The sequence below is a fragment of the Medicago truncatula genome, chromosome 1 (genome assembly GCF_003473485.1).
Source record: "Medicago truncatula cultivar Jemalong A17 chromosome 1, MtrunA17r5.0-ANR, whole genome shotgun sequence".
NCBI lineage: Eukaryota > Viridiplantae > Streptophyta > Magnoliopsida > Fabales > Fabaceae > Medicago > Medicago truncatula.
Genome location: NC_053042.1, coordinates 39307282 through 39329311, shown reverse-complemented (window position 1 = coordinate 39329311; position 22030 = coordinate 39307282). Strand labels below are relative to the sequence as shown.

General features: G+C 33.6%; 3 protein-coding genes across 3 annotated transcripts; 2 read left to right on the top strand and 1 right to left on the bottom strand.

Moving 5' to 3' along the window:
• Nucleotides 1-132: 132 nt before the first annotated feature.
• On the bottom strand, nucleotides 133-10737 carry LOC11431736 (vacuolar protein sorting-associated protein 52 A). Its single transcript, XM_003590877.4, has 20 exons — nucleotides 10476-10737; nucleotides 10300-10367; nucleotides 10134-10191; nucleotides 9303-9398; nucleotides 9011-9112; nucleotides 8490-8573; nucleotides 8080-8160; nucleotides 7144-7287; nucleotides 6916-7007; nucleotides 6287-6368; nucleotides 5433-5618; nucleotides 4659-4774; nucleotides 4496-4554; nucleotides 3682-3782; nucleotides 2752-2802; nucleotides 1615-1794; nucleotides 1403-1537; nucleotides 1146-1220; nucleotides 840-897; nucleotides 133-721 (listed from the first exon to the last, which is right to left on the bottom strand). Exons 1-20 carry the CDS (start codon nucleotides 10500-10502, stop codon nucleotides 417-419), a joined length of 2100 nt encoding a protein of 699 aa, XP_003590925.1. The 5' UTR covers nucleotides 10503-10737; the 3' UTR covers nucleotides 133-416.
• Nucleotides 10738-13777: 3040 nt separating this feature from the next.
• LOC25484620 (exosome complex component CSL4) lies at nucleotides 13778-17030 on the top strand. Its single transcript, XM_024781771.2, has 5 exons — nucleotides 13778-14046; nucleotides 14147-14310; nucleotides 14959-15043; nucleotides 15157-15238; nucleotides 16641-17030. Exons 1-5 carry the CDS (start codon nucleotides 13882-13884, stop codon nucleotides 16730-16732), a joined length of 588 nt encoding a protein of 195 aa, XP_024637539.1. The 5' UTR covers nucleotides 13778-13881; the 3' UTR covers nucleotides 16733-17030.
• A 1139-nt stretch (nucleotides 17031-18169) lies between these two features.
• LOC25484619 (uncharacterized) lies at nucleotides 18170-21671 on the top strand. Its single transcript, XM_013613483.3, has 9 exons — nucleotides 18170-18494; nucleotides 18577-18636; nucleotides 18768-18815; nucleotides 19451-19583; nucleotides 19669-19745; nucleotides 20765-20863; nucleotides 20958-21028; nucleotides 21115-21205; nucleotides 21300-21671. The coding sequence occupies exons 1-9, from the start codon at nucleotides 18249-18251 to the stop codon at nucleotides 21408-21410; spliced, it is 936 nt and encodes a 311-aa protein (XP_013468937.1). The 5' UTR covers nucleotides 18170-18248; the 3' UTR covers nucleotides 21411-21671.
• The last annotated feature ends 359 nt before the right edge of the window (nucleotides 21672-22030 follow it).

Genomic DNA, 22030 nt, shown 5'->3' with positions numbered 1-22030 from the left:
AATACTCATTTGATTCACTAATTCGAGTAAGCCAGTCCAAATCAATTTCTTGAACCGGCGTTGCTGTTAAGATAAGCAAAGCAAACAAACATGAATATCATCGCTGAGATCTTAATTGCTGGAATGCCATGCTCAACAGGAAAAAAGTAAAATAAAATCTCTACCCAAATTAAAAATTACATATTACAAAAACAGTGCAGTATCATCCCGTATTTGCATTCTGTATAATTTGTTGCATCTCTATCTAACTACAACTGAATCATTCACCATTCTTCAACAATGCCAATTCGGTAACTATAGATGTACCCAAAAGGAGCAAAAAATCTTCGTCCAAAAATGTTTTTTTTACAAAACATACATCGGATATTATGGATTTGGAATTAGATCCAACAGATAACTATGACTTCTTCAATAAATTAGAAAGTCCTCGAATATTTCCTAATCTCATACATGATTGAAGATATGGAAACAAGATCCTTGTTCAATGCAGACCCACCAGGGATCCTCTTGATGGAATCGGAGAGTCTCGTATAGTAAAGTAGCAATTGGGTCAATGCAGCTCTTAAGATCTCCATACCGCACAAGAAATTGCTGAAAGACGTGATGACATCTTTGTGCATCAACTCTATTGCCGCCTTCCACCTACTTGCAAAATCCTTCACTAGTGGCTCCACTTCCGCAACAGTTATAGGTTTATCAGGACTCGATGTTGGGTCCTCAGCTGATAAATTTCATGCAATCAAGCCATAGTTTAGCAAATATTGAATGTAAATAAAATGCGACACTGGTGTCGTCGTTTTATTTTTTTTGAACAAGTGGTGTCATCACTTTATACTTACAGGCTTTGGCCTTGACAAACTTGATTAAATCATTAAAATGCTCTTGGAGCAGTTCTTCCTGCAAGGATTGAAAGAAAATATAAGAAAAAAAAGTTAAGACATTTGCAATTGCAAATGAGAGCAAGAGGGTAAATTAGTTATCTGTTACACCACGGATTAATCAATCGATACACTGACGACCCATCTTCTTTTTGAAAATTGCATAAGTTCACATTTACTTGTTCTCGTATACTCTTTGCATGCACGATTAAAACACGAACTTTAGTTTGCAACAAAACCAGGTATGAAAGGATTGAAGGCAATTACCACAAATAATGCTGTATTGCTCTTCAGTAGTTCCTCAAAGTGCATTTGAATTTTGCCAGCTTCAGGACCTGCTTCCTGGAATCAACCATGCGAGAAAAAATTGAAGTTACCCTGGATATTCCAAAATTGATAGAGCAAGCTATGATAATCAATTTTGACATGAACCACACCAGCAATTTGAAATGGAGTTTTGTTCAAGTTCTTTCTAGGTGCAGATATATAGCTCTACAAAATAAAAATAAAGAGCAGATTCTTACCTTCAAAACAGCGATTGTCATATCATAATTGTTTATAAGAAACACCGTTTGTAGTTTTGGCTTTGTGAAGTTCTTGGCAAGCTTGATAAGTAAATCATCAATGGCCATTCTAAGTCGTTCCAGATTCAGTTCAAGCTGCAATTAGTAAACAAATGGATTGCATTAGAAATTTTCAAAAAGGAGTTGATGATTGATAGGTTTATTATACTGACCTGACCATCCCCAAACTCAGAGTTTAAGTGGATAAGTGAAGCAGTAAACTCCGCATAACGCCTCATGACATAATGAGGATGAACATCATCTTCCCACAATGTCTTCACATTTGCATTTCGCAAACTGTTGAGGTGCATGTCGAATACCATCTTAAACCGAGGCCATAGGGAAATATTGACCTGCCAAAGTTATGAATTTGCTTTAAATATGACTCAAGGCCCATTGACTCATATTATCTGTTAGTTTTATCCATTATCGTCATTGAACAATAGAAGGATTTCATATATCACAGTAAATAAAATATATTAGACCAAGGGAAATGTAAGAGAATTGAGAGTGTATATGACAAAACTTCAGACACCCAGGCCAAGAGAGTCCCGCCATCTAGAAAGTCTTGTCTAGGAAATGTAAGAGCCTAGTCATCTATGACTTCTATGGGTAGAACGGAGGGAAAACGTTGAATTTCCACGGAGCAAAAATTGACGAGACATTTAACATGTCAGGTGTTGATGGCAAGAAGGACTCGAGGGCAATGTTTTAAGTGTGAAAAAAAATTAATCCCCTCACCAATGTTCTCATAAAAAGTTGAGGTTAGTCATATTTGGTGAAAAATGAAACCCGTAATGAGGAAGGAGAGGGAACAGCTTCAGAATTTGATGACCAAAATGAGGAGAGATTTTTGGGGTCCTGCAGCTATACGGAGCTAATCATGAAGAGAGCCGAGTAGCAGATGCTTATTCACTAGTTCATGGTGATGAAGTACTAAAATCTATTTTTTCTTCACCTAGCTGCTAGCTGGTTGCAGGGCCGAGACATCACTAATTATCTGCTAGCTGCTCCCAATCTTGAGGGATTCTAACTATGTTTCCCATGTAATGTGGTTGTACAGATTCTTCGCATGACATAGACAATCATTCAGATTATTCAATTATTTCAAATCGATTTAAGTTCCAGCTAAGCAGTCAAATAGTTCTCTAACCGATACCCCAGAAATTTCAATGTTATAACTGTCTAGACTCAGAACCCTACAAGAATTGTAGGGCTACTTGTGACTAGATGGAATCTACCAGCAGTAAACACACTGTCAAGAAAAAACTAATCTTGTTTAAGCAGAATGCATTGCTCAGGAAGCTGACCTTGTCTAAATAAGAATCCAAGCATGGAATCCTCCTCCGAGACATAATGAGCTGAAATAAATAAGTATATCAGTTTCAAATTGTTTAAAGGGTGAAACATTTGTAAATGCACAAATTTTTGCCAACATTCACATTACTGTTTGGTTTTAAATTTTAACTGAAACATGAAATGCAGATTGGAACTTAATTAAATTTTAACTGTGCAATGAAATCCGTTTGTGTTATATTATTCAATTATTTGGTAATTGCTTCTCAAGAAATGGTTTGTATTCCAAAACCAACGGGTCAGTTTTCATTGGAATTTCAAGAGGGTGGCTATGAATCAAATTCTTGGAACAAGATGATGGGAATGTTGAAAATCACTTGTCTGCATTCAGGGGCGGATCCAGACATTTAGTATACGCGGGGCTAAAAATTTGAAGAAACAATAATGCAAATTATATTAAAAATAAGATGAGTTTTTTCTATCATGTGCAAATTTGCACATGTTAAGAAATTTAAAATGGTAAGTTTATCTTATAATTTGTGTATTTTATATTAAATATATAACTTTTTAATAAACAATTGGTGTTTTTCAATTAAAAGTTACTTCCTTTGGGCATACGGTGCATCCATATTAGGCACATCAATATCATGCTTATTGCAAATTTTAATAACTTTAGATATAAGTTCTTCTCATCCCTCATTCCTCATATCTTATAATTATTTTTTGGTATCATTAACAAGTGACAAAGCATTCAAAAGATGTTTTATTTATTAAAAAAAAAAGGAAATTTCATGTGGAGCTTTAGCACCATGTAGCTCTCAAATGCATCCGCCCCTGTCTGCATTACAACTTCTTTAGGCCACAATAGCATCAATGTGATTTTACTTAGATATGTTGTCCTTCTTACTGAAGACTGAAACCGGTCTTTCAAGTCAGAATGTTACCTGATGCTGGTGTATTATGCGAATCATAAGCATTAGACCTATAGCATCATAGCAATTTGGAAGTATTGTATTGAAATGCTCATCCATGACACCAAAAGGACCTGTATAAACCAAAAAGGCATATCAATTGACCTATACAAAACCTAAACCCATATCTGAAAATGATAAAATTAAAGACAAAATGATACAGTGGTGTCTGTTTATATACCAAAAAGGTAAAAATAAAATAAAAAAGGGTCTTGCTAACGAGTGCCCTTAGGGCACTTAAGGGCACTCTTTAAGGATACTAAATAAAGAAGTTATTCCAATGCATTTATTTAAAAAGTTAAACATTTCGATTTCCAATGCATTGAATATACATATTTTCATAAAAACTCACTACTTTAAACTCTTAAAGAGTGCCCTTAGGGAACTCATTAGCATTTCCCAATAAAAAATTGCTGAAAATGGCATTTGTTAGTTACCATGCCATTATTGATTATATTAAATGCTAATGTTTATTTATTTCAGCAAAAAAACAAAATATGTGCAAAAATTACAAATTTCATACAAACGCTATGATCTATAACAAATCAACTCTACCATTTTTTGTTTTACCAAGCACCTACATCAATAGTGTTTCCAAATGTTCTGTGACATCATGATACTTTTGTTCCCATGTTGGCATATTTTAAATTTTGCAATCTACAGAGTAGCAATGTAAAACCGAATCTAACAAAGTTCATTTTAAATATCAGTAAGCTAAAGAAATTCTTTCATCTATTGGACAGTGACTGCAAACACTCCACAAAATTTTAAAACTCCATCACAATACCTGAAAAAATTTCATAGAACATATGTTGTTCCCCATAAAAATCCTCACAGAAATTATATCTGCAGATGCAAGGAAATAATGTCAACATGTATTTAACTAGGGTTTTTATGCACAGAAGGATTTTGTAAGACAATATTAAGTGGCATAGCAAGCTGGAGTGTACTCTGAAGTAGCAGTATCCATAAGCAGCTTCTGCAAGCTCCTGAACAGAACTTCATATGGATATTTCATAGAGCTGGCTTCAGCTATATGAGGAATCAATGCTGGTTCATCAATTTCCTGAAATGATGTCAAATCTTAAGGCCATAACCCAATGACTACACAATCTCTGCAGATCAGAGTCATCTAATGATTGTGTAAATTTTGATTGAGTTTGGCTCCTCTCAAGCGAAGAGTATAAAAATAACCTTCCATTGAAGAATCAACAGTTGAAATTGTGATAAAATATAAAATACATACATATATAACAAATTATGAAATTGTTGATATCTTAATTGTTAACTTATTAATCATCATTTATAATTTAACTTTTATCCTCTAAAGCGCATCTCTTTCTTTAGAGGAGTCAAATCCAGTCACATTAATAATACCAAGGACCGAGAAATATAACTTTCAAAAATAAAAAGTATATAGCAAAGGCTCTCTAAGAAATTTCAATTATTTTCTAAAGCAAATAATTCAAAGTATCATGAATAAAATAAATTTTTAAACAAGCAACAGATCCCTAGGGGCATGAAATATAATTCTGCTGAAGAAAAAAAAGTTTTGTTTCTCTTCACACAATTATTATCCTAGTCTTGACTAACCTTCACTGCTCAAAATGAACTACTGACACCAATGGTAAGAAATACATGCACTCCTCAGTCAATTCATATAGTATTATAAAACAAAAGGATAATATGCATAGTTTTTCCCTTTTTTCTAGGTTGAGTCATACCTTCAATATATTAATCCTATCCCCAAGAGCAAAAACAGCAGATCGATTCTTTAGCGGTTGCCATGCTGTTGCAAAAAGACCGCTGTTGCTTCTTGTCTCTACACCAATTAAATCATAGGATGTTGCTATATCCAATTGCAGTTTCTCCAATGCTTGTATGTAAGCACGGAAATGAGCACTAAGAACCTGCACATATAGAGGAGCATAAGGATACTTCATCAAATAATTTTCAACTTCATTTCCCTGCAAAATCATTATACTCATTTCACTCAACATCTACATGTCTAAATATTGGAATAGTTGCTAAAAATTGTTAATTGTAACATGGATCGGTGATTGGCCCGGCCCACTCAGCTCATACATATTACAACCAAAATAGTAGTCTTCCATGCAGTTCATTGTTAACCATGAAATCCAGCAAATTAACATAGAATGAAAGTATGTCAGGCCAACTCAAAGCTACCAAAGATTTTTAGATGCTACCATTCACACCTCACTTTAAACTTCACTTGGGGGAAATGCATTTTTAGTGGGTTTTTTTTCTATATTGAACCTACACTTTGATTGAATACATAATCATATAAAACTAGAATTTTGTCAACAGGCTCCAAGTCTTTTATAGTAAGCTTAAGAATCTTTGAAATTGTAAACGTATAGTTTTTTTTTAAAACAACTTTGCTGGCATATGGGCTGAGATGCTAATGTGAAGTTTATTTTCTAGAAAGATGCTTTCGAGCAAGAAATTTAAACAAAATGTGAAAACAAACAAACATTTTCCATCCTCATAGCATTATTTAGGATAACCTTTTGGTCAATAAAAATATTAATGGAAAGTTCTGATTTTTGGCATTTACCTTGTTCATTGTATCAATATAAGCTGCACGAACTTCATTATATACTTCTTTGCCATGTTCCTTGAGAAAGTTAACAACATACCTACACTTTTACATTTCTATTTGTTAGATTCATAAAGCACCCAAAGTTAATAAAAATAACGAAAACATTTTCACAATTTAAAGGTGGTTAACGCAAGGAGGTATACAATGGTGCATGTCAGATCCTTCACTAGTTCTCTTGTTAGCAGCTCAAATGCAAATGATGGAAAATAAAACATTTAAAATAAGAAATCCTTCAATAGTAGTTCAATAACAAAATTCTACAGATTGATCTGTTTATAAGCACAATTTGTGATGATTTAGATAAAATTCAAGGCTCAATACAATGTTGTTAAAAATATATTTAAAAAGTAATATCCAGTCAACAAAATAGCCATGAATAGATTTGTGCATGAAACAATTTAATACTCAAGAGAAATACATTTATAAAACAGTGTATATTAAAAAAACTCAACACAAGCAAACATGGGCATGTTGTCTAGTAGATAAAACTAAGTGCTAGAGGAACCTTATCAATAGGAATTCAGAATTCATAGCATATCAATCCATCAAGCTATAGCATTCTAAAAATTAATTAAGAAACTCACTTGTACTTTAAAAGGACACTTTGTTGAAGTATTTGGATATTTGTTTTGGGTTTTCTCAATGCATAGAGTTTCTGAACAATGAAGTCAAATACCTGCAGATGGATGGATAACAGATGATATGGATATTTGTTTCTTTGATAAATAGCTCACAGAATAGAAGAAAATTTCTGCATTTAATTATAAATGAAAACAAAATTCCATACTAATATTGTTATTGATGTAGACAACCTTTGAGACTGCTTTCTGCCTGAGTTTTTCAAGTTCAGGTTGAACATCTTTTAGAGCTTTTGAAGCTTTAACCATTGTGTCCACTTCTACAAACTTCAGCTTCTTACTTAGAATCTCAAGAGTTCTCATGTATTCCTCATTGACCTGAAAAGCATCCAAAGTGAGAAAGAAATCTAACTAGAAGGGAATATACTCGTAGGAGAGAAGTAATGCAGAGCAGCATGCATGTCAAGTATTGGGTGCTGTACATGAAGTAGAAAAAGTACACCTAGATGTAAAAGCATATTAACAGTAGTCTAAAATGCCAAAGACCAAGAAGAGACATCAAACCAGCAACAATAAAACTGTCAATCCAAGTATTATACTATTATTATGCCTAAACAAAATCAAACAAGAGACTTCTGAAAAAACATGATCAAAACCAGAAGAGCTAGACTCCTTATTAGTTGATTCTCTAAGGACCCAAGCAAAGACACTTGTTTACAAGTGCCATGATCTTAGATAATAAATGACCAGTGTTTATAATGTTTTGTGCAGGCTGCAGACCTTCTCAACACCAACACTGCAATATTTGTTATGTATGTCTATTTTCAAATATTAGCTAAAAAACCAAAGTATTAGAAAACATATATTAGAGATAGCGGATCAGACACATGTTGCAAAGCCTGGACAGCTGATAAAAATGTAGAAAATAAGAAGCAAACAATACCTTAAATTCAGGACTTAGGGACTAGCTCAACCCACAAAACTGACTTATAAGGTGAAAATTGACCAAACCTTGTAAATACTACCTAGGCCCTATCTTTAGTCAATGCCGGACTCTCAAGTCACAACAAATACTAGAAATATTAAATGTGTTTTCCACACTACCACAAAAAGAAATTAATATAAAATTATTGGAGAGGAGAGAAGTAGATTACAGAAAAAGCATAATACCTCTCCATCAACAAGGATGTCCACCATCCTCGGAGGGATAATAATGTCTTCCACAAACTTAGCCAGCTTGGATTCAGCCACCTGTTGGGAGAAAAAAACAAGACCAATTATACGACATACTATATATAACACATGCAGGCAAAAGACAGAAAAACTTAATTCGCTGGGTAGCAGGGGAAAGAAGTACAAGAGTGGTGACAGTGAAACTAATATATCCCTCATCCAAACATGAATAGAAGTCCAACCATGAAAGAAATATTAATGAACTAAGCTAATTGTCAAAATGTAAACAGCCTTTTGATGCAATTTGCTTTCCAGAACAAACTGATAATCAATTAATATTACGCCAAAAGGTGCTACAATTATGAATGTCTTTGAACTCTTAGATTGTTTATATAAAATGGCCATACCTTGCGATTCTTAAGCCTCAAACCCATATCCATAGACTTCTCTTGCAGAATTTTAATGTCTGAACTTATAGAACCAATCTCAGCCTGATAAATAAAATTAAGATTTCGCGATTTAATGTTCAAAATCAACATAGAAACTGAAATTCAAATAGCTTGAGAAGTCCTTCAAATGATCGAATAAAGGAATATAATTGTAGCATTTGTTTGACATATACTATTAACAGATCCTCAAAGGTGGTAAACAGACACTTCATTGTTGTAAGGGGAAAATAATACTTCTAAAAGCTAAACAAAGTAGAAATGTCACATTCAAGCTTTAGAATAAACAAAAATTGTCGAGCTTGTGGTTCCACTCCAAATGTAAAATACTTTCATTATCTGTCTTGTCAGAAAATCAGGAAAACGCGTTTACCACCATTTTTAAATGATATTATTGACTAACTAAGAACTGGTTGTGTGGTTGTTCAGTACAGATGCTCATAAATGCAAGCTTTTTAAATTTGCTCAAAGGAACAACATACCTGAAATCCACTTAGCAGAGTTTCCATATGTGACAAGATATTATCACAATCATGAATTTGGTCATGAAGAGAGACTAGATTATCACTCTCTTTAATGTAATCCTGCAATAAATGGCATAGTTGTAAAATCAATTGATTAGCGTATTGTCAGAAACAATTGACAAAAGCAAGCCTACATGTAAGACCATCACTACAAGCAGACAGTAAAGACAAAAGCTTACTGGTCATCAAATCTAGCAAAGAAGAAACAAAATGACGTGGCTATTTAATGCTCACAATATTATAAACAAACCTGAATTGAATCCAACTCCACTTTGCGCAAATCATTCTCAACTCCCTTAGTATAATCTCTAAGTTTTGGACCTTTAGATAGTATATTTGCAACAACCTACACAAAGAACAACAACTTAACAACTTACATGTCTGTGTATTTCTAGCTAGAAGTATAATTGAAAGGCAAGGACAACAAAAAGATAGAGAATGTGATTTGTGACCTTTGACTATGCACATAAAGAACATACAATTGTTCATAAAATGTAAGCTTAAATGAAGCCAATAAGAAGAATATAAAAAAAGCAAACATGCTTAAAGTGAAATTAATTGGTGCAATTGCCTCCGATTGAAGAATTATTTAGAGTGTTTATAACTTGTATTGAAATCATTGCCGAGTACACCAAACTCTTCAATTGAGAAACAAAACCGACAAGCAAGGTCTCCTATTGATTATTTAATTATATTGAATTGTTCTCAAATACGAAGTTGATAATCATTTTGGTAAATAGATACTCCGTCGTCTCAATATAAGTGTCTCATTAGCAATATTTCTCTGTCTCAAGTTAACTGTCACTTTAGAATACCAATGAAACATTGATTACTTGTTTCCACTAATATACCCTTATTTATTGTATTTCAACTCACATAACCACTACTCTATTAATTACAATTAATAAGGATGTTTTGGTAAATAGAACTCATTCTAGGATTGAAATCAACACAACTAGTCATATTCTTAAAATCGTGCACAACACGTATGAGACTTATGCTAAGATCAACTATGTAATTTCATCATAATCTAAAATAGCAGTGTTGCAACACAAGAACTAAGTTGAATTAAATAACTCACTTCATCATTCTTACATTCCTCTAGCTCCTGTTGAAGTCCATCCAACGATATATCATCACTGCAAAATCAAATTAACAAAAACAACTAAAACTAAAATTTGTATTCATAAAATTAACTAAAAACATATGATAATTGGAACGTTAATAGTAAAAGAGAGTATATTAACCCGTTTAGATCTTCTTCAATAGTTAAATCACCAACGAATGCTCCTAGATCAAATTGACTAGAAGGACTCTGGACAAAAACAAATATTCAATGAAATTCGAAATGTGAATTCAGCAATTTGTTGATAATAGTAGGAATTTAGTGTAACAGAACACGGTGATGCTATGATATATGTACCATTGTGTTTGAGGCGACATCAGCCATCGTGTTTGTGTAGAAATTGTTCAGCGTTTTCTTTGATTACGATCGATTTGAAAAGGTTGACATGTGATTTGAAGAAGAAAAAGTGCGAGGAAGATCAATGAAAGAGTGTTGCAGTGATCATCGCCATTGACGTACGTGATGAGATTTGGGAGACACGTCGGAGATGAGATCTACCTGACTGGAAATGATCCCGACGGTGGTTGGGCTTGGGCCTCTTGGATTTAGATATATTAGAGTTTGAAAAAGATAATTACTTTTTCCACCCTGGTCGTCTCTCTCGCACGCCTCCAGATTGCAAATTTGTCCGGTTCGAATTGTATAATTTGAAATAATTTATATGATATTTTGGATTATATAATATAAACCCTTTAAAAACTTATAAAACACCTGCAAACATATTTCATTAAGAGTCGTTTGCCCATGTGGCTTAGGATGATCTCCCGAAAGTCCAGAGAATACGTACATGTGTCAAATCCTGAAATATCATATCTTATATATGTGTATATATTTTTTTAAAACAATCTCTTATATATGTATGTTGTCTCAATATTATGCAAAACATTAGCTCAAAAGTCCTCAATACGTCTAGGGAAGTTGGTTTAGGCACAAACGACGCCTCATGTTGGTGGGTTGTCACAAGCAGAGAAAACTGAGAAGGATGCCTAACAATGGTCTGAACAAAACTATTCTTAGTTAAATGATCATCTTAAATTTTTGCTTGAAGAAAATGGAAAGAATTAATTCACCTTATTTAAAAATTAAATTAGATTTATGTGTCTTCCAAGAAAGGTATTCCCCACAACGACGACTCAATTTATCCATTACTTATGAACATAAATTTAAGGTTACAATTTCAAAATAATATCTAGTTTACGCAAGACTTTGACATTTAAGAAACACGCATGAAAGTAAGAATACCTGATATAGTTGAAATTAACATAATTTTAGAATTCATTTCACATAACCAGGATCAATCATCAAAATAAAACAACGATCAAAACTCTGATTAGGATATATATTGTTGAACCTTCAAACACACCCAAAAAAAAAAAAATCATGCAACATCATTCAAATTTTAGCTGAGTTAGAGTATGAGACTTAAATCAATCATTGTAAATCTTAACACTTACAACAAAACATACACACACTTATAGACTACCAAGGATAAGATATATCATAAGGATAAATTTCTATAAAATTTTGATGGGCATAAGGTCTGGAAAATGAAAATCACACATATACTTGCATCTTATAGCAATAATACTGGTATCAAATATTCAAAAGACTTCCAAAAAATTGAAAGAAAATAAATTTTTCTTGAAATAATTTTGAACCAGTTGAGGTTTCCCTCAAGTTGAAATAACAATAAGACTTGAAATGGAACATTTTTCAAAAAAGAAAAAGAAAAAATCAACTCAAAATATCCACAAAAAGATGGATTTTAACATAGCATGGTTATATGGAATAGTATTATTCCCCATTCATTAACGAAAGCTAATGATTTGGAAGTACTCGTTAAGAAGAAAAACTACGATGTTACACAATCAGATCAAATAATTCAAATTCTACCCCTCAGAGTAACAACCATGTCGTTACGTTGGTCAAACGTCACAATAGACACGTGCATCAAACACACTCATGAAACAAAGTGATGTAACCCTCGAGTAGTCGTCCCATAATCCCTTTGGACTTCCACCCCGTCTTTGAGCTACAAGTTTAAGGGGTCAGAGAATATCGCGTATAAATGAGCATAACCAACTCTTGGATAGCTATCAATATTTTTCTATTCACAAGGACCTCATTTGAACCGGATAAGTGCCGCTGCTTATCTCGAGCTCAGTTATCATAAGCAGACTATCACATATGCACTGAGTCGTTCCTACTTAGATGAGGCTCGCTGGAATCGTATAGGTCTTTCACCTATCTTGAATGCGGTTGTTCCAGAATGATTGAAACACCCCTATAACGAACTATACATTGTATGAGGGAATATAACAACCAAGGATAACACCCATATATATGATCATATATGAACCTACTAACACCAATTAGTACTTGGAGAAGGAACATACAATTAGCCGATAATAACCTAACTCACCAGCATAGGAGGAACACCACCTCTTCAAGAGACACACTTTATCTATTTTGAACAACATTTTCTCTCATACTCACATTATGTATTTACTTTTTTTTTTTAATAAATTATGTATTTACTATTTCTTACTATCTATTCCTTTTTATCCTTCATTATTTTTTATCAATAAAAAAGAAAAAAAAACTGTATTATCTATATAATAGTTGTACAAATATCATTATTTTATCATAAATGTTAGGGTTAAATATGTTATTGGTCCCTATAAATATGCCAACTTTTTGTTTTAGTCCCTAAAAAATTTTCCATCTTCACTTTTGGTCCCTCTTTTAAAGTAAACTCATATGTAGAATTCATATTTTTGAATCAAATTTTCCAGAAAATTCATAATATTATAAGAATCTCTCCCGAAAAAAAATAGTTTTTTTTTTAACAAAACATGAATTTAATATGAATTTTTATATTATTTATGGTTAAAAATTCATATATAATTTATGTTTACTTAAAAAATTCTAATTTTTTTTTGGAAATGTTTTTACAATATTCTACACATTTATGTACAATTTCATTAAAAAAAATATTATAATTTACTTTGAAATAGGGACCAAAAGTAGTGACTCAAAATTTTATAGGAATTAAAAATTGAAGGAAAAGTTTAAAGGAACTAAAATGAAAAGTTGGTATATTTATAGGGATCAAAAACATATTTAACCCTAAATGTTATCCACAAATATTATAATTTGGAGTAAACCACGGTCTTTGTAAACCACTTTCAATTTAGTCCAGAGACTCTATTAATATTTTAAATCAGTGTTTGCCTTTATCAATTTACTCACTAATTTTAGAGTGGATTAGAGGGAGAGGAGATGAATTTGATGGTTTACCCTGTGTTTATTTTTTTATTACTATCTCCGGTCATTTATAAAAGAAACAAAAGACATAAAACATCAACATCAAGAAAATACATTGAAAATAGTCATCTTCATTTAACACGCTTCTATATTTTAAAAATTTTTATGAATACCCTTAAATTAATTACTCTTTATTCCATCAATCAACTTACTTACTTTTAATTTTCTCTCTCATAATCAATCTTCTTATAAAAAGGATAAAAAAAATTCTCACTTTTGTTTTTAATAAAAAGGACCGGAAGAGTATTAGTACAAGATATTTAAAAGGGCTGGTTCATGAGTGAAATTGACCAAGGAGTGGAGTGAGTTGGTCAGCCCAAACCAAAATCAAAGTTTCATTTTATAGCGCCGAACGAGAGAATCTTCCTTCGCGTTAATGGAAGCAGAGCGAGACATGGTGACACCAGGAGAAGTAATAGGTAAAACCCACGACGTCAAAGCCGGAAGAGGAACCTACACATCAACTCACAATAACACAGTCTACGCTTCTTTAACTGGTTTCCGTCACACCATACCTCCTGCTTCGGACTCTCCTGACCAGGTTCGGCAATAGCTTCAGACTCCCATCAATAGGGTTTCGTTTTCTTGATTATGATTTCATTGAAATTCTTACTGAGTTTGTTGTTGTTTGTGATGTTCAGAGACCCATTGTTGAAGTCACTGGTCATAAAGCTCATGGACCTGTTCCTGAACCTGGATCTGTCGTTATTGTTAGGGTTACTAAAGTGATGACTAAAATTGCTGAAGCTGATATTATGTGTGTTGGTCAGAAGTCTGTTCGTGAAAAATTTACTGGCGTAATTAGGTATGCTATAATTTTACTATCATTATTCTAGACAATGATGTCTCTGGTTATCATAAAGTTTAAATTCAAGGGACTTCAATGAAGTAACCGTTGCATGTAAACCTGTTATGTTGTTATGTTCTAATTTTATGATCTACTATGCATGGCGTATCTTTACAATTTACCCACCATTAGCCTGCATTTGATAAACACCGGTAAAGTTCACTTAAAGTGGTGGGTGGTACCTGGTTTTGAGTGGCTTTGTCTCTGCATTACATCAAACAAAGGTGCATATAATGATTCATTGCGTCCTTAATTTGCAAACCACCTATGTAAAGAACAAGAAATAGAGAAAATTTCTGATACGTTAATCTCTATGGGTGCACAGTGAGTTGCTATTCTTTCATAGATAATCTCTAGATTTGAAGTTATCAATTGTTGTTTTAGAGGGACTTTAGCAATTACATTGAAAACAGGGAAGAAAGGGGTTGTAGGAATGCAGTCAGTTAAATCTTGTCTGTTTGGTTAAACACTTGAGCTCACTTTCCTCTATCTGTGCATGACTATCTTTATATCACAAATTTCATGTGTTTTTCATTTGGAATTATAATAATTATTCCTGTTTTCTGTTTTAAAATACTAGAGTATTCATTATTCTTATTTTGGCAGGCAACAAGATGTTAGGGCAACTGAGATTGATAAAGTAGACATGCACTTGTCTTTTCGTCCTGGTGACATTGTTAAAGCTCTTGTGGTACTATTACTGCTTTAAGAGTTTAATAAGTTGTTTTCAAAACCCAATTGCCCTCAAGTCAATTGGTTGCTACTTGAGTAACACTTTAACTTGACTCAATCTGTTTTTATCAGCTTTCCCTTGGAAATGCACGGGCTTACTTTCTGACAACTGCAAAGAATGAGCTTGGCGTTGTTTCGGCAGAAAGCACTGCTGGTGAGATTGTGTTCATATTGCGGGAATTTCACCCTCGTATATAATATATTTTTTATTTTATCGCCAGTTCCCTGTATTTTTTGTTACTGTTTGTTTATATGGATTTTTGCATTCTCTTGTCTAGTTGATACTTGGTTGTGAGGAAGCAATGTTGTTAAATAGCGGCTACAGTGCTATTGCATAGCAGAATTTGAACGAATCAATATTGTTTCGCGATACACTATTTAGTTCTAGTACAAAATATTGTCTATTAGCGGCGTAACACTGTTGCATAGAGGAATTTGAGCAAACCACTATTTTCCGCAATTGACAACACTGTAGGAGGCATTGTCCCCCCCTCCCAGGTCTATTCAATGCCTTTTTTTTTTTTTTTTTTTTCCTCCTGCTTGTTTCTCTTGAGCAGGGGCACACAAGAAGTACCCCCCAAGTCGATTCCCTAAATATTATTTATCATATATCTCTGATGCGATTTGAATTTCATCACTTTATCAGATATTAGTTTAGCATTTATCACAATAACTCTCATAATTTAGTATGAGGGAATAGGTTGGTGAAATTGGGGTAGGATTTGGAGTTTGGGGATTGCTGTTTTAATTATAGCTTTGAACTGATGTGCTAATTTAAATAGGAATCTCAATTAGTCATGAATGAAAAAATGTAACTAGAGAGATAAGCTTCGGTTTGTTTTATGTTTTATTTGTTGTTAAGACGCTAAAACTGCTGTAAACTAATTTTGCAGAGTTAGTTAGTTATTAGAGTTACTTGTGTTCGAGGGAGAGTGAGTTTGTTAAAGTTTGTGACACACCCTGCTTATAAACATGTATCATTATTGAGATCAATGAGGGAGTGGATTAGTTTACATCAGTTGAAGTGTAACACTTGTACTTTGGTCTAGGGACCTGGTTTGTATTTTAGGCCCGTTTGTGAAAATAATTTTTATTTTCATTTTCTAAAATATGTGTTTGTTTTAACTTGCTAATAAGATGTTGAGACTCTTAAGTGAACCATTGTGATGGAGAGAAAATGAAACGCTAGCTAGGAATGATGCATTTTTGGAACTAATGAAACTTTTTTTTTTTTTGCCAATTTCATTCTTTCCAAAAAATGCACACAATTGTTTACTTTAATAGTCTTGTTATCTCTTTGTGCAAGTTAAATTAACACAAGTTTTAAAAAATGTTAATAGAAAATGTTAACGGGGACTTAGCAAGCACTGACAGGCTGGGATTTTCGTACATGGCCGGCAATCCGGAAACAAAACTGTTTAGTTTTAAGCTTATCTGACTGTGACACTCAATGCAATGCAGTTTTATTTATCTTTTTTTTTTCCTTTCTCTTTTCCTACAAAGTATATATGTTCAAATTCATTTGTGCCTCAACCTGTTGTACTTTCTGTATTTAGGTGCAACTTTGGTTCCAATAAGTTGGACTGAGATGCAGTGTCCACTATCTGGTCAAATTGAACAAAGAAAGGTTGCAAAGGTTGCAAGCTGACAACATAACTAAAGATCAAGCTGGAATCTGTTATCCCCTTGGGCGGCTGAGAAGGTCTTTGTAGTTGTAGAAATCTACTAACATGCCTTGTTAGAGTGAGAAATTATATCTAAGCAATTTTGTAGCCATACAAGAACACATGCTTGTATTTTTATTTTTTTTTTAAATTGCAATTTGTTTTACAAAGTTACGAAATAACTACAAACGAAATAGCATCGGGGCATGATTTGATTTCAGTCATGTGATCATGATTTCATTTTTCAATTCTCCATTAATGTCACACACGCTAATATTGTTTGATAGCACTGCAAAACACGCTTTTTTTTTTTTTTTTTTTTTTTTTTTTCCAACTTAGAATGGAATTAGTTTTGTTTTCGTTCTAATGTAGTTCTCCGAGTTCAATGTGTCACACGTGTACTTCCCAAAATGCTGTGCCTTGATCGGTAGTTTACTATTGTGGCTTGTGGCATTTTATTATAGATCTAATATGCTGTTGGCAATCGGGATTTGAAGAGCCCAATTACAAGTTCAAATGCTTATGAGCATATCAATTTTTGGTATGCTATGACAAAATGATATTTGAATCTATCATTTCATATAAATTATTCAAATCAGAGACTGCTGTGTAATATAGCTCAACTTGTCTGCTTTGTGGTCTTCAATTGGAGACCGATTTGCACTGGCAGTTTTATCAAACTTGAGGTGCAATGTTTTATTTTATATTTCCTTTTCTAACTCGATGGCCGAGAATGATGGGGACAATGATGAAGTTCATGACAATGTAAAGGTAAGGTGTGAAACACCGGAGGAAGATTCATACCCTGCGCCTGAGATTTTGCAAGACCACATTGCATTAGAACCTGTTTGCTCTAAGGAAGTCTGTAGTTTCATTCATGTTTGGCTATGTTGAGATCGGAAAGCAAGCCTTTCAATTCCATCGATAAAGCTCCAATGTAGAACAAAATCACTTTTCAGTTTTCACATAGAAGAAATTTATTTATTTTACTCAAGCATCGATTAAAGAATCAAACATGAATCAATATATATATTTTTTTTGACAAACAAGAACCAAATACATTGAAGTTACGCGATAATGAACTTTTTTTTTTTGGGTCAAGTAGTCTAGTGGCTAGAATTCATCTTTTTCAAGGTGAATAAATGGGGTATCCGGGGTTCGAATCTCAGCCCATGCATATAACAATGCATGTTTTTGGCAACTGAATCAAGCTCACGTTTGATCTGAAGAGTGAAAGAGTATATAGTTTAGTAAAAATATAAGACAATATCCTGATTAATATGATGATAGTTAAAGAAAGGCATTATAAAAATATAAATTTGAGTTTTTTTCTTAACAATTAAAAAAACACGTTTATGAACAAAATTTAAAAAAAAACACGTTATCTAGTTTGGGATAACTTAAGTGACATGCAAATTTAACATTTTCTGTGGGAGTTTCAGTGGCTGACAGACACAGAGTGTTGCATTGCATACACAGCTTCAATCAATCAAGGTTGGAATGAAGACTACAATGGCTTCACCTTCTCTCTCCAAATTCTGCTCTTTAACACCCACTCTTTCCCAACATCACACCCAATCATTCCCTTCCACAACTTCACTCAGATTCCCCCATACTACCACTTCTACCAATTTCAATACCATTTTTCTTCACAAACAACCTCTCTCTCTGTGTTTTGCTCTAACAGAGTCCAATTCGCCTAATTCTACAGAGCCTGATCCCAAAACACTTCTCCAACAAATTGCTGTAAGCCATTCATTTCCCATGTTTCATTTTTTTTTTTTGAAGTTTCCTAATTCACGAGTTTATGTTGGTTTTTACATTGCAGGACAGTTTTGATCTTCCTCCTGATTACTTTGGAAAGTTTCCCAACGATCTTCGATTGGACGTAAGTGTAGTGCAATCCTTCGCTCATTGTAACTTACTACTCAACATTTTTATGTAATAAGTTTCCAATAGTAACAAATAGCTAATTAACAATGTTCTTCTGCTTTGTAATCATGTATGTAATCTGTAAAGCTGAACGATGCTGCATTCGACCTTTCAAATGGACCTGTCTTGGATGAGGTTAGTGCTTGTCACTTTCGTATCTAGCACCGATACTTCATGTTGAAGGTGTGTCCGGTAGACACGTGTTGGTGTATCGGACACAGACACATCACCACGATACATGTGGTTATATTCAACCACTTTCATTTTTAATTTGAAATTATTATCGGTGTCTACGTGTTAGTGTCATATTCATTGGCTGTGTCAGTGTCTGTGACTGTTAATGCTTTCATAGTTTGCTACTTCCGATGCAAGCAAAATTTAGATTCCACCTGGGATTAATTGTTACAATGATAATAGTTTTCCCTCCTTGATTTCCTGTAGAACTATCCAATTTCTGATATGGCAAGCAGCTATTTGCATCAAAAAATAACTGTGTTGACCAAATTAGCACCCTTAACTAACTTAACTAACTCAATTATTAGTTGTTATGCACCAATAAGGTGGTTTCATTTTCGTGTATAGTTTTTCCTTCATTTGCAATCAATATGTTAATGTAAAATTAAATTGAAGCATCTGTTTACATGGATGTAACTTTATGCTAATCCATTGATCGCCTCTTAAAAATGACTCTGCTATGTTTGTATGCTGTATTTCCAATTCTAAAATTGAACGGGTGTATTTGTTTAATGGGAATGGATATACTTTTTTAGTGTGGTAAAGAGTTAGGAGAGACATTGTTAAACCTATCTCGAGCATGGGAGATTGCCGATACATCATCCTCCCGCTCTTTAGTGGCGAAACTTCCATTGATGGAGGCTAATTTAACAGGCACTGCCAAATCAGGTAAATCTAAATCCATGAGAAAACTCGTCTTTGAAAATTATGCGGGATTTAGCTTGAAGATGTCTTCGTTGCTTTTGCTTCTTAGCACTTGGAAGGCGTTTGGTATCTGCTGGAAAAAGGTTTCAGTCAATGGGACAGTATGGCCAAGGTGAGACACAAAAGGTATTTACACTACTTAACATGTTTTGGTGGTTCTCTAGCTTCTCTAAAGTTATTGTAATGAGAAAATGATTGACATTTTTGGGGAAATACCTGACTGATATCCAAATAGAGTGAAGGTGGGTTCTGTTCTTTTGTTGTATTTCATTTTAATCATTTAACCAGAGTCAGTTTGAACAAATTTTTCAACAAGTACGGAGAGGAAAAGGAAAGTTTAAATAATCTTTCAATGACCACAAGTTTGCTAAATAGTAGCTTTTTACAGAAGTTGAAATAATCTAGAATCAACTTTTTCAGAAGCTCTCTCATTTAGCTTTTCTGTACATGATTTTTGTTTTTTCATTAGCTAAGAAATTTACTTAGCCTAGTTGAGAACCCCTTGTAAGTTAGAAACTAATTCAAACTAGGTCCTAATCTTGTTTGTTACAGGGTCATTTACCCTCTGGTAAGATTTAAGCATCCGTTACAACTTCTTTTCTTCTTTGAAACCATGTATTATAGTGAAACAAATTTAGGCTGTCATGTTGTTATTTGGTTCAAATACGGAAACTAATGAACTGTACAAGTATTTGTGCATAATCGCTTTTTTTCGTTATCTTTTCTTTGTAGCTTAATGTGTGATTACTCAATCTTAGAACATCAACAATTTTTTTTTCTTCTAATTGAAGCGCATCGATTTCAGAACCTGGTTAATGGTTTCCAAAATGCACGCAAAAAAACAGGGCTCTCAGTTTCAACACCCATACCAGCCTTTTATTTAATTGATGAGAAACATTTTACATTACTGGGCCATGAATGCACAGACATAACATGCTTCTACAACGACTAATTGCTAACACAGAGCAATCAATCTTCTGCTATGACTAATTTCCAAGTTAGCTGTTTTTTAATTACTATTACCTATTACCCATGTGCACAATAAAGCATGGCTAAAGAGTTAAAGTTATTCATAGAGTCAATGTTGCCATATTTGAAATGGTGATTTTTATCTAAGCAACATTGACACGTGGAAATGTTCATAGATCGCAAAAGCAATGATTGCGGCTGGGAGAGCTCTATCTGCTAGTTCAACTTCTGCAGTAATAGATAAACAACCCAAAGAGAAAAATAAGACTCTGAAGGTTTGTAACTAATCTGTCTCTGTTTAGCGGAAGTTTCTTGTAGTGCAAAACTACTGCGATTCAGCAAAATCAGTAACCTGGTTGCCAACTGCAGTTTGGAGCATTGCAGGTTGAAATTACACCCACTAAAGCAAATATTGGGGCTGCAATTGCATTTGTTTTTGGGTATGTTTTCCATGTTATTTTTTTTTTCCTTTCAGTACGAGGAATGAGACCGAGAAATCTTAGTTTTTCGCTAAACTTTGAAATAGGATTCTTACATGGGAGATAGCTCAGGGAATTCAAAACACTCCGGAGAGTTCTTTGCAGTATGCAAATGACAATGCTTTGATGCTTGCTAAGGTGCTTTGAAATAATTTCTCACTCACAGCACCTCAACTTGCTTTTGTTAACTACCGATTTCTGATGCCTTAAATGTTTAAATATTTGGCTGCAGTCTTTGAGGGGAACATTGCTTGTTGTATTTTACGGCTCCACGTTGTTGTCTGCACTTACTTCAGGGGGGCTTGTTTTACTTGGTATACAGCTCAAATCAGAGAAAAATTGAGCTTTATGTCTGCTTCGTTCGCTCGGTTTTGCTTGTAAATGATGAAGTAGCTGCACAGTGTAAGTTTGTGAGTATTAGTATACAACCATAATAAAGTACCAACCTCATGACATAATTGGCAAACAATGCTCATAGTAGCAATATTTTTGTTTCCTGTCAATACTCTAATGTCAAAACTTTGTGTCATGTAAATAGACAAAGTTTTAAATTTATTATGGATGGAGTGATGTGTGTAGCTCGCGAGTTATGTTTTTTTGCAAAGGGAGTTTTTCTTTTTGAGGCAAGGGTAGTTATGTTGTTTAATATCGGCAAGAAAATAGGAGTATATAGTGAGCTACAATCTTGTATTTAGAGTTGAGCTTTCGCTCAATCCTCTCATTTCCCCAACTCATAATATAGTAGTCACAGTTAGAAATCCAGTTAAAAGTTAGTTACATCTAGCTGTACTATAAAGACACCACTGTATTTGTACCAAAAAAAAAAGACACCACTGCACTGTACTCACGTAAATCAGAATGGAATATACAAAATTCTCTCAGATTCAACTCTCTTGAATTCTATATCTTTCCTTCACTTTCCTTGACTTTCTATGCATTTCAGTTTCTAATAGGGAAATATTT

Bases quoted from the DNA above. Each gene is read 5' to 3' on its own strand.
- LOC25484620 (XM_024781771.2), top strand. From the start codon at position 13,882: ATGGAAGCAGAGCGAGACATGGTGACACCAGGAGAAGTAATAGGTAAA. The intron at 14,311-14,958 runs GTATGCTATAAT...TTATTTTGGCAG, and splicing joins AAATTTACTGGCGTAATTAG to GCAACAAGATGTTAGGGCAA. The intron at 15,239-16,640 runs GTGAGATTGTGT...TTCTGTATTTAG, and splicing joins TTCGGCAGAAAGCACTGCTG to GTGCAACTTTGGTTCCAATA.
- LOC11431736 (XM_003590877.4), bottom strand. From the start codon at position 10,502: ATGGCTGATGTCGCCTCAAACACAATG. The intron at 4,775-5,432 runs GTATGACTCAAC...ACATCATTTCAG, and splicing joins ATAGGATTAATATATTGAAG to GAAATTGATGAACCAGCATT. The intron at 1,795-2,751 runs GTCAGCTTCCTG...TAACTTTGGCAG, and splicing joins TGGATTCTTATTTAGACAAG to GTCAATATTTCCCTATGGCC.
- LOC25484619 (XM_013613483.3), top strand. From the start codon at position 18,249: ATGAAGACTACAATGGCTTCACCTTCTCTCTCCAAATTCTGCTCTTTA. The intron at 20,864-20,957 runs GTTTGTAACTAA...TGCCAACTGCAG, and splicing joins AGAAAAATAAGACTCTGAAG to TTTGGAGCATTGCAGGTTGA. The intron at 21,206-21,299 runs GTGCTTTGAAAT...ATTTGGCTGCAG, and splicing joins ATGCTTTGATGCTTGCTAAG to TCTTTGAGGGGAACATTGCT.